Source organism: Ornithorhynchus anatinus, chromosome 2 (assembly GCF_004115215.2).
Source record: "Ornithorhynchus anatinus isolate Pmale09 chromosome 2, mOrnAna1.pri.v4, whole genome shotgun sequence".
NCBI classification, from domain to species: domain Eukaryota; kingdom Metazoa; phylum Chordata; class Mammalia; order Monotremata; family Ornithorhynchidae; genus Ornithorhynchus; species Ornithorhynchus anatinus.
Genome location: NC_041729.1, coordinates 74,149,493 through 74,162,242, shown reverse-complemented (window position 1 = coordinate 74,162,242; position 12,750 = coordinate 74,149,493). Strand labels below are relative to the sequence as shown.

At 44.0% G+C, this 12,750-nt stretch overlaps 1 protein-coding gene across 2 annotated transcripts in view; it reads right to left on the bottom strand.

Annotated features, from left to right (window-relative positions):
* Nucleotides 1-12,750, bottom strand: part of SYNJ2 (synaptojanin 2) — an 87,333-nt gene that overhangs the window by 62,653 nt on the left and 11,930 nt on the right. Inside the window, exons 3-4 of one of the 2 annotated variants that reach the window (XM_029057576.2) lie at nucleotides 7,008-7,091; nucleotides 1,733-1,794 (exon numbers count right to left, since the gene is read on the bottom strand). In XM_029057576.2, the coding sequence (XP_028913409.2) occupies nucleotides 1,733-1,794; nucleotides 7,008-7,091 (146 nt within the window). Of the gene's footprint in view, nucleotides 1-1,732; nucleotides 1,795-7,007; nucleotides 7,092-12,750 lie in introns of those variants that run through there. The other variant, XM_029057577.1, reaches the window with a different exon arrangement.

Here is a 12,750-nt window from a genome sequence, read left to right as displayed (position 1 = left end):
ACTGAAATAAGGCAAAGATTGACATTTTCTCTAGAAAGTTCAAATGGCCACTACAGACCATTCTGTGCCTTACTCAAAGAAAACTTCCTCAAATCTAACGCAAGAAAGGTAGGCCCAGAGCAAAAGTCACACAAGTAATAAATACACTAAACTTAAACATCAGACTTTTGGGCATCAAGAGATTACCAAAATAAATTAAAATGATAATGACTAAAAAAGGTCCGTGTGCATGAAGACTTTCCACAAACAGTCTTCTGAACTACCCTTGCAATAAAGATGTCCAAAAGACTTCACATTCCATTCTCGAGCTCGTGTCACACCAAAGAGTTAGGAACACCTGCCATAGTTTGGTGACAGCTTGTCCTTTGTCTGACCCAAAGCATTCTAGACCAAAAATGAAGACACAATGGACAGCACCATTCACCTCAAAATTGTGATAATGTGACTTATGACACTCTGAATTAAGTACCCATTTTCTCTTAAATGATTACTTTGTTCATGTTGTAAGTGTGGTGTTTTAAACCCCCAAAGAAAGCTTTGAGTTTTCCCCTAGGATGGAAAAATCAGTCATTACTGTGATTCATTTCACTGAGTGTCCTCTACTCACCTCATTCCCATACCTTCCAATATTTCTCCACACCGGTACAAAGGCCGAGATTAGAAATGGGAAAAGTCAGCTAATAAATTGCTTTAGTAAAGCAAATGGCATTTACAATCAAATCAGGTAAAACAGGTATTTGAAATACACTTTTCCAGTAACCTTGAACTTTTCCATTACCAGTCATCGTAAAAGAAGAGGTCTTAATAGTGGCAGCAAATCCGGTTACTGTTCCTGGGTCCAGCCAAATTTTATCCAGGAATTTAGCTGAAGTTTTCAATCAGCCTTGGGGTCTGAAAAATGTCAATTCTGTTACGTTAGGTAAAGGGATGTCAATCAATTTCCCAGCTACACACACACACACACACACACACACACACACGTCCAAAACACGAAAGGCTGATGACATCTGCTTGCTGTGTGACCTTGGGAAAGTCACTTAACCTCTCAGTGTCTCTGTTTCATCATCTGTAACAATGGAAATATAATACCTGTTCTCCCTCTTTCAGACTATGAGCCCCATGTGGGACCGGGACTATGTATGACCTGATTATCTTGGATCTATTCCAGTGCTTAGAACAGTAGGGGTGCTTAACCATTACCTTAATTATTGGGTCTTTTTAATTATTGGTAAGTATTCTTTTCAGGTTTCAAAAGCAAGTCCCTTCCTTAAACAGCCTTGGCTTTTGATTAGGAGTGAATTTCTCCTCCATACTTATGGCTTTTAAAAAGTATTTAATGTGTATAGTAACTAAGGGAGAATTCCATGTGGCAGGTACTCCATCTTAGAATCTCTGAAATTTCAGGTCAGTGCCATTTGGGACAGAATGTAGTTTGGCAGTGACTGAGGTACCACCTACTGCTCTTTACTTTTTAAAATGTCTAAGTCAAATTTTCAATATGGTTCAATGGATCACCTACAAGGTATGCCCTGGGGAGGGGGAGAAGGAGAATACTGTGCTTCATTTGCACCCTCAGGAACTGAGGCGAAGAGATGTTCAGTGACATGACCAAGGTTCTCTGAGAGATCCAGGGGTAAATCTGGAGTCGAGGGTGCCATATCCCTTGAATCCCAGTGTGCCTGAGTAAAGAAGCCAGAGATTATGCCACCCTCGGGCTTTATAAGAGTCCTACCTGTCAAAAGCAGGGGCATTTGCCTCCAGACCTCTGCTGAGTTTCAAATGATGTGAGCCAACCTGAAAGAGAGACAAAAAGAGGAAGGCTAAAGAAGGTATTTTCAGGGCGTCCATCAACGAGGAGATATCTTACAGCCACCACACAAATGTTCTGTATGAATCTGCACACAACACAATTCCTACCTCTCCTTTCTCTCTTTCTACTGCCCACCCCGCACGCTCCACTCCTCTGCCGCCCACCTCCTCACCGTCCCTCGGTCTCGCCTATCCCGCTGTCGACCCCTGGGCCACGTCCTCCCGTGGTCCTGGAACGCCCTCCCTCCTCACTTCCGCCAAACTGATTCTCTTCCCCTCTTCAAAACCCTACTTAAAACTCACCTCCTCCAAGAGGGCTTCCCAGACTGAGCTCCTCTTCTCCCTCTATTCCCTCTACCACCCCCCTTCACCTCTCTGCAGCTTAACCCTCTTTTCCCCCCATTTCCCTCTGTTCCTCCCCCTCTCCCTTGCCATCCCCTCAGCACTGTACTCGTCTGCTCAACTGTATATATTTTCATTACCCTATTTATTTTGTTAATGAAATGTACATCGCCTTGATTCTATTTAGTTGCCATTGTTTTTACGAGATCTTCTTCCCCTTGACTGTATTTATTGCCATTGTTCTTGTCTGTCTGCCTCCCCCGATTAGACCGTAAGCCCATCAAACCGCAGGGACTGTCTCTATCCGCTGCCAACTTGTTCATTCCAAGCGCTTAGTACAGTGCTCTGCACATAGTAAGCGCTCAATAAATATTATTGAATGAATGAATGAATCCTATGCAGCACTGGCCTTCTTGAAAGGAGCACAAATTCAGCAACATTTATGGAGTTCATGGACATGGGGAGAGCACCCCTGGCACAGGCAATGAGGCCCCAGAAGAACTCTACAGCAAGGGCGAGGGCAAGGAAAAACACTTAACAAATAAACACCACGGCCACCACCAGACCCACTCCCTGCCCGGCCTGCCCCCACGACCCACACAGGGATATTTTTTAAAAAAGGAAATCAAGAGCTTTGTTAATAAAGATTTAGGAACTACATTGATTACCATTATCAGGAAATCTTCTTCCACTAGCAACCAACAAAATTCAGCCTAAAAAAACTTCAAGGCAAAATTCTGCCCATGGATGTGATTGGTGCACTATACCTGAAAGTGGTTTGAAAGTGTGGTCAAGAAACTCCAGTAGTTGCCCACCCATCTAAACTGTATACTTGTGATGGGCAGGGGACGTGTCTGCTAATTCTGTTGTACTCACCCAAGTGCTAACTACAGTGCTCTGCACATAGTAAGCGCACAGTAAATACGATTGATCTTGGCATCAAACAGAAACCCCTCACCATAGACTTTAAAACACTCAATCACCTTACCCCCTCCCATTTTTCCTCTCTGATTTCCTACTACATCCCAGCACACTCACTTCACTCCTCTAATGTCAACCTACTCACTGTTCCTCGATCTTGTGTATCTCCCTACCGGACCCTCACCCACATCCTTCCTGTGGCTGGAAGTCCTTCCCCCTTCACATGTGCAGACCACCTCTCTCCCCACCTCCAAAGTCTTATTAAAATCATATCTCCTCCAAGAGGCCTTCCCCAACTAAGCCCTCATTTCCTCTACTCCCTCTCCTTCTGCATCACCCTTACCAGTGGATTTGCACCCTCTATTCACCCCATCCTCAGCCCCACTGCACTTATGTACAGATTAATAATTTATTCATATTGATGACTTTCTCCCCCTTTAAACTGTAAACTCCCTGTGGGCAGGGAATGTTTCTACCAACTCTATTGTATTCTCCCAAGCACTTAGTACAATCCTCTGCACACTGTAAGTGCTCAATACATATCATTGATTGATTGGTCAATATCAATCTGAAACACGTGGTCACCTACCATGCCAAGCCAGAAGCCAAACCACTTGAAGGAACATGTCATATTTTAGGAATAATTAGCTCTTTCCAGGAATATAAACTCCTTGTTACATCTACGTACCTCATGGGAAGTAATGGTGTCTACAAACACCCAGGGGCTGAGTTCAGTGCTCTGCCCTCACTAAGCATTCAGTAAATATCATTGATTGATATAAAATATGACTAAGTGTCTATAAACAGCCAACTGCCACCTGTTTCGTTGTACTCATTTACTGGAAACCTGAAAAGACAAACCACGCCATGACACATGCCTGATTCATTTACTGTAAAACATCAGATTGTAAAATTGCTGAGGGAAGCAGGGAAAGCCCCCCAGTTTCCTGCCCATAGTGGACTGACCTTACCACAAACTCCACTGACAGATCCCAAAAGTCTCTGGACAATTTCAGGGAATTTTGGAGTTTAGAAATGATGAGGTAGAAATGATCTACCTAATGGAAAGAGGATTGGCCAAGGTGTCAGAGGCCCTGGGTTCTAATCCAGCCTCCTCCACTTGTCTGCTCTGTGACTTTGGGTGAGTCACAACTTCTCTATGTCTCAGTTTCCTTATCTGTACAGTGGGGATTCACTATCTCTTCTCCCTTAGACAATGAGCCCCTTGAAGGATAAGGACTGGGCCTGACCTAATGATCTTATATCTACCCCCAGCACATAGCACAGTGCTTAGCACTTCATGCTTAACAATTATTACTGTCTTTTGCACAAATATGAGACATAAAACTACCCATATCCTCTTCTACAAATCTTCTTCTTTACACTAATCTATTTTACTCTTCAAGATTTCAGACCTCGCTGCCAAGGCCTGAAATGCATAATGTATTAAATATAACCCTAGCCAGATATGAATATTTAATTCAAAGTATGGGCAATTTTCTGTAAGACTGCTGCCATTTTATACATCAGAGCCATATCATCTCACCTGTCACATCAATAGCTTAGTTAACTCACCAGTGAACTAACTCAATATCCCTTGCTACTCTGCTTGCCTAAGGATATCTTAAAAGTGTTACTATCCCAGAGTTCAGCCTTGCATCTGGCCTAAAGAAAGTCATCCTGTCCCATTCAAGATGGAGGTTTCAACACAGTGCCCATTCTGGACCCATCCTGGGTGAAGTGGTATGGATCTGGATCCCTGGGTTGAGAGTGAGAGGGAAGAGGAATGACGATGAATTTCTGGTGGAAATTGTGACCTGCACTTCACTAGGCTGCATCAAAGCCAACAATACTTCACTGCCTAAATGGTAGGTGGTAGTGTTGCAGGCAGGAAGCGTGTCTACCAATTCTGTTATATTGTTCTATTATCCTCTCCCACGTGCTTAGTACAGTGCTCTGCACCCAGTAAGCACTCAATAAATATGATTGATTAACCTTCAGAGAATGATACCATGACATCTAAAAAAAAGCTGCACAAACCAGAACAAAGATGGTTTGTAGCCAGTTACGAGTAAAAATACCCTGTAACTCTGCTCACCAAAATGAATTCAGAATTAGTGACATTACTCTCCAGCTTCCACAGCGAATTAAGTCACCAAAGGCCCATGGCTACTGCCATGGATATAATGTGCCACTGAATGTTTAATAAATGTACAGTTCCTAAATGCAGTTGCATGCAGTTATCCCGCATAGTAGAGAGTTGAGCCCAAACAACCCCCTGGGGAAAAAAGGGCTTAGATTCTAGCCTTAAACAGGAATGCATGGACCAGAAAACTGGGACTGCTTTATGGAGCTGAATAAAGTGGGGTCAAGAAAAATTCGAGTGTAGGAAAAAAAGACACTTTCAGGTTAGAAACCTTAGGAAAAGGTTATTAAGGGTCTGCTTTCAAAATGGAAAATGTTCCTCTTCAGGCACCTTGAAGAACAAGTTCTGTTTCCTCTGAAAAAATTGCTCTTGTCCCTTCAAATGTGCAATGTTTTAAGGATGGTGGCAGTGGAGACAAGCTAATCTCCTTGCCAGTAGGGTCCCAAAAAGAAAAACACCACCTGACATTTAGGGAGGGAAGTATCGTCGGCTTTGATGTAGACTAGTGAAGTCCAGGTTACAATTTCCATAAGAAATTCATTCCTCTGCCTTCTCACTCCCATCCCATCCCATCCAAGATGTAGGTTTTAACACGACATCTAAAACTGCAGGGAAAAAATTGGGGCTTGAACATCAACTCTTTTCAGTCTTCCAGGAGCTCCTCAAAAGGATCTGCCCTTTCTTCTGGATTAGAGAATTCTCTAGAAGTTGCCTTTCATATTGAGTAGCATGTGGTTTTCTGGTACTTTTATGAAGCGCAGTAGGATAAACCAAACCATTTATCAACAGAACTCAAAGGCCCACTGACGTGGGTTCTGCTAGCCTCCATAAGAGAAGGTAGAAGAGCACAAGTGTAGGCAGTATTATGTTTCCTCAATGCACAAATGGCAGGGCAGGAATCGAACCCCAGACTCGACACAGGCCCATCCCCCTAGGCTGATCAGATCTCACAACCTGGGCATTTTCAGCCACTGTTGTAATGGGAGACCCAATGTATACTGACAGTAACAAAAACTTTCCATTCGTCCAACGAGTCTTTGAATGTGACCATATGTCTAAGGGAAGGTGGGCCCACCTTATTCTCAAAGGATCCCAAACTAGGGAGCTTACCCAGGGGAACCTAAAGAATAAGTTTGTGTCATTTCATCAAGCGAAAACTCTCAATCACACTCCAATCACGCTATGACATGAAGAGAATGGAGAATGTCACTGGGATTGGCCTTTTGCCCTGCTTCAGATGACAGGGTGTATTTTTAGGAAGGCTCAGTATAAATCTCAAATGAGTCAATGACCAGGGTCCTGCCTACCCCTAAAACCTACGACCTATTACACTGTAGCTCTGTATCCACATGAACTTACTCTTTCCTTATCAGAAGCTTCATCAGTCTGGACTCCAGTTATACCTAATAAGAGCAATGGCTTGCCATTCATACTCTGAATAACCCAATAACTCTAAACTCATCTCTGCCCTGGATTACCCAACTCCACTTGCCTGCATTGCATAGAAAGCACATCAATAATCTTCTGAACTGTATATAAAGGAAGCCTGCATCCACAAACCTTGAGAGAAAATACATCCCTTTCTAGTCGATATAGAGAAATGGGGATGAATGAGACAGTTTTCACCCCACACATCATAGTCTGACACATAGTTTGGCACCAAGGAAAAAAAATATTTTATAGCAATCCTCAGGGACAATTTTGAGTAAGGTTACTTAACACCGGCCAAGAGGAAAATACGAAAATACGTCATGAAGAGAGAGTGTTGAAGTCACCAAATATCACCTACCTGGAGTCCTGGCTGCTCCCAAAATAGCGGAACCGAACCTCGGATCTGGACGAACGAGGAGACGCCATCATCCACGTAAATGGCCTGCACCCACGGGAAGACAGAAAGGAAAAGATATTCTTCAATGAAACTGAGCGTCCCGGGGCCTCGCAACCAGACACCGAAGCCTGAGACGGGAAACCAGATGAAAGGGCAGCAGGCAGCTGATCTCGGGGCAGTTCTCTCTGGACGCAGCTCAGAGCTGAGCCCTGATCCCTGGCCGACGGACGGAAGCAGACCGTGACTAGCTTTCCCTCAGGCAGCCCGAGGTCTCTGTCCTCAGGAAGGGTGGCAGAATTCCCCTGGCCCCACAGGAGATTTGCTGCCCCCACTGGCACTGTCTCTCTACTGGCCAAATTTGACCTGGAAAGCGGGCACCGTCTCTGTGAGCAGGGTTTTTCTAGTGCCGGTTATGGAGTGCAGTATCTCTCGGCTACCTTCATATTTCATTTATTTCCAACACGCTGTTCCTCATGAGTGAATTCCAAATGGCCTGCTCATTTTCAAAGAGCCTGCTCATTTTCAAATAGCCCAGGAAATTTGGGCTACAGCCCTCTAATTTTCAGAATGGATATAATATGGGATCTATTTTTTTTTTAAATAATGGTATTTGTTAAGTGTTTACTATGTGCCAGACACTGTATTAAGAGCTAGGGTAAAGACAAGCTAATCAGGTTGGACACAGTCCATGTCCCACACAGGGCTCACAGTCTTAGTTTCCATTTTACAGATGCAGTAACTAAGGCCCAGAGAAGTGAAGTGACTTGCCCCAGGCCACCCAGCAGACGAGAGGAGTCGGGATTAGAACTCAGGTCTTTCTGACTCACAGGCCCATGCTCTATCCACTAGGCGACACTGCTTCTATTTCTCACTTGGGATTTTTAGATAGGTAATTCTCCTAATCAATCAGTTAACCAATAGTATCTACAGAGAGTCTACTACGAGCTAGACAACGAGCTAAGAGAGAACAACCTGATAATCTGGTATCTACCTCAGTGCTTAGTTCAGAATTTGGCACACAGAAAGTAGAAATACCATTATTATTTAAAAAAGCGGGACATGCATTCCTTGCCCTCAAGGAGTTTTCAATTTAATGAGACACCAAAAAAAATTATTTACGGATAATGGAAGTGGGAGAGTAAGGATAAAACAAGAAACAATGCAACACATTTGGATGAAATGGCTGAACAAATAACAATCTCATGAAAATGTAGAAAAAAAATAAGAGTATACATACAAGAATGCTGACGATTAGAATAAATTAACATCAGTGCTAAGGTTGAATGTTGGGATGATGGGACATGAGGAGTGGTCAATTACTTGGAGGTGTTTCTTAGAGGAGGTGGGGTTTTATGAGGGTTTTGAAGATGGGGAGAGCTCTGATTTGGCATATTTGGGTTTGGGAGAGGAGGGTGTTCCAGGATGAGGGAACAGCATGAGCACTGAGAGCAGGGGAATGTTAGAATGTAATAATAATAATGCTGGCATTTGTTAAGCGCTTACTCTGTGCCGAGCACTGTTCTAAGTGCTGGGGGAGATACAAGGTAATTAGGCTGTCCCACATGAGGCTCACAGTCTTAATCCCCATTTTACAGATGAGGTAACTGAGGCACTGAGAAGTTAAGTGACTTGCCCACAGTCACACAGCTGACAAGTGGCGGAGCTGGGATTAGAACCCATGACCTCTGACTCCCAAGCCCGGGCTCTTTCCACTGAGCCACGCTGCTACTTTGGGAGGAGTGAAGCATGTGGGCTGCAAAGTAGTAAGTGAAGAGAGCAGATAGACAAGATGGAGAGAGTGGATGGAAGGCATTGAAGCCAACAGTAATGGCAGTTGTGGTATTTGTTAGCACTTACTACGTGCCCAGTAACAATAATAATAATAATTGTGATATTTGTTATTACTACATTACTACATGCCAGGCACTGTACTAAGTGCTGGTGGGGGCGGGAGGGGTGGAGATACAAGCAAATAGGGTTGGATAGTCCCTGTCCACATTGGGCTCATGGTCTTAATCCCCATTTTACAGATGAGGTAACTGAGGCAGAGAGAAGTTAAGTGCCTTGCCCATGGTCACATAGCAGATAAGTGGCAGAGTCAGGATTAGAACTATACTAGGCTCTTGGACAGGTACAATACAACCAGATAGATTCCCTCTCCCACTTGGGATTTGCAGCATAAAGAGAGAGAGAAAACAGATATTCAAATTCCCATTTTACAACTGAGCACAGAGGTGCCCAAGATCACACTGCAGGCAAGTGAGGAATCAGGTTTAGAGGCCTGAGCTTTTTCCACTATTGGGCCACACTGCCTCTTGGCATGGGGCTTCTCCTTGACCAAATCACAGTACTGCTGATGGGTAGGGAGCTCAATACAATAACCCCAAAAGCTGTTGAATCACTGCAGTCTCTAGTCAGTCAGTGGATCAATCGGACTTCTTGAGGGCTTACTGTGTGCACTAAGCGCTTGGGAGAATACAATAAAACAATATAACAGATGCATTCCCTGTGTCTAATGAGTTTACAGTATAGAGAGGGAGATTTCTTCCATCTGCATACTGGGATCCACCCAACAATGCATTTAATCCTAAGGATCCCCCCAGATACTCAAGAGTCTCAAAGAAGTCCAGCTGGCTACATCTGGCCCACGCTCCAAGCAAATAACCCACACAGCCAAAGGCCGTTTCAAATGAAGGGTGAGTCCAAAATTTAATACTTCAAATTTAAACCAACTACACCTGAAAAAGAGCATCTTCCAGATGCAGCAGAGAGCAAGATTTCATCAGTCTCAGGGTCTGGACCTACATTTATCACCGGTGCCAGAAAGGTGGTTTTTTTTTCTGTTATTTGTTAAAATTCTTACTGTGTACCAGGCACTATACATGGGGCTCATGGTCTTAATCCCCACTTTACAGATGAGGTGACTGAGGCACAGAGAAATGAAATGACTTGCCCAAGGTCACACAGCAGACAAGTGGCGGAGTCAGAATTAGAACCCAGGTCCTTCTGACTCTCAGGCCCTTACTCTACACTCTAGGTCACGCTCCTTCTCACAAATGTGCATCTCAGAACCCTCAGGTAGATGGAACTACCAGGTACCTCTCTTTTTAAAGCACCAACATTTGGCCAAGCTTCCACCTGGAAACCAACCCTCACATGTAGTGGAGGTAAAAGGGAAGGTGGAAAGAAAAAGGACCATCCAGAGAAACACGTGGAAAAAGTCCCGATGCTATGATCAGATGTCTTCCTCTCTATCTGAGTAACTCTACCCTGACCTGGCAGGTATCTGGACTGGGGGTTTCTTCACCTCTATGCTCCTTTGTCATATGGCTTTCCATCCTGGATCATATTTAGATCTCACATGCATTAGTAATCATACTCAGCATGCCCTAGTAGATAAAAACCTCATCTGTAACATGGGGATTAAGATTGTGAGCCCCATGTGGGACACAGACTGTGACCAACCAAATTAGTTTGTATCTATCCCAGCACTTAGAACAGTGCCTGGCACACAGCAAGCAAACAAATAGAAAAAAAATATTCAGGGGAGGAGCTGAAAAATAGCCAGTGGCATGCTGGGACTATAGGAGTCCAATAAATGGCATTGAGCTCTCAGTATGTGCAGAGCACTGTACTAAATGCTTGGGAGTGTGCAATACAGCAGAGGTAAACAGACACTCTCCCTGCCCAAGACGAACTTACAGACTAGAAGGGAAGACTGTTTCTAGGATACAATTTTAGCATTTTACTTAATATACGTGTGTGTGGGGGGGGGGGTGTGTGTGGATCTTACTCCTCATCTATGTTTGTGTAAAATGACTAACATTCAACTGACTGATCTGGAAGCAAGTTCTAACCTTAAACCAGAGAGTAATGGGAAATATATATATATATATATATATATATATATATATATATATATGTTTCCCTACAAAGATGTCTGCTCACTTCACACATGCAGAAAATTCCCATCAACCCTCTAGAGGGGCATACAGGGGGGTTCCTGAATTTTTAAATTAGATTCTATTTTTAATTGTCAAATGACCCTGGCAATCAGAAACAGAAAAAAATTCAATTACTTGGATAATAAGCAGAAAAGAAGCTAACAGAAAGGTTAAGCAAACCCTTACCGTTACATTCAGTGTGGAATCAACATGCTGATTCCTTCTCTTTGCTGGTCTGAGGAAACTGAATAGCTTAATTGTGGAAAGACAGGTGGTTAAAAGGGAGAAATGTTGGTTGAATGATAATAATTCTTTTCAGAAGAGAAATGCTCGACTTTTTATGGCTGGTAGGCTCCCTCTGGTGGAGTCTACCCTGGAAGAGTGAATGCAGGGCATCTCATAAAATAAGAAACCCAAATGAAGACAGAATTAGCAGGCAATTCGCTGCACTAGGAAGATAAGAGGAAGGGCAGTTACCACTCCTACAGAGCAGTATTATCAGTAACAGTGGAACACAAATAAATCTCTAGGAATTTTCTCCAGGCATAAACTCAATGTGGACACGAAATGAGTCTGCCAACTCTGTTGTATTGTACTCTCCCAAGTGCTCAGTACAGTGCTCTGCAAACAGTAAGTGCTCAATAAATATAATTGACATTCTCCAATTTAGGATCCTTTCAGTGATTAAGTTTCTCTTTCCAGGGTTACATTCCACAGAGGATACGTGCACTGCCCTTAAACACCTGGGAAGATGAACTGGTGCCCTTACGTTTGAAAGAAAGATAAGGGTTTTTTCCATTTCTGGAGCTTGAGGCTTTGTTTTACTTCCCTGCTGCATGAGTCACCACAGCAGTGCAAGCCCACCAAAACATGACTCACTGCAGAGCTGGGAAGGCACAAGGGCTAACTGTCTGAGAGTGTTAAAGAATGCCATCTAGACACTGACCCCACCCCTCACAGCACCACCTCCCCACCCCCCATTCTGCCCACACCAATTCACCCCACGGGAATAAAGCGCAATTGTTTATTCTCTCTACAAACACGGAACAGCATGGTCGGGTCCCTTTATGCGGTCCCTGGAGGTTTAATTTATGAAGGAGCAAAATCAGTTTTCACACCCCCCAAAGACTACTACAAAATGAGGCACCAACTGTCCTTTTTTCAGTCCCATAGGATTACGGCCCAAGGCAGTCAGTTTGCAGTCTCTGCTGGATTTATTATTGGACTTCTACTTTGTGATAACTAAAAGGCCATGCATTCTGACCCTTCAGGATACTCTACAAGTGATACTTCCTACTGCTAGCGAGAGGCACTTCTTCCCCCTCCCGCCACTCCAAGGAGTGTCTTTTCATTGCTATGGCTCTGGTCTCCACCTGTACCAACCACCAGCTGCCCTAGAGCTGGGGCGGGTAGAGGCTTGCCTTCAGGGGCCAGTTAACACCTTCTAGCCAAGCAGAGCAATCTCTTCTGGTTAGCACCATCTTTTGTCATCAGTAGGCGTTCCAAAAATCCCAAGGATTGACTGACTGAAGGGCATTCCTCCTGCTGACCCATGCCAACATTCAGAGAGGGGGTGTCACCTCCAGAAGCCAGCAAAGATCTAAACTATAGAACACCCAACGGCCTACCCCAGCTCCATCATAGCACTCCCTCAGACATCAGCCAGCAGGACTACAGGCAAACCCTGGGGCTTTTGCTGGTCATTCACAGCTCCAGATCCCACCCTACACTGCTGCATTTTGCCCAACAGCCTAGAAAAC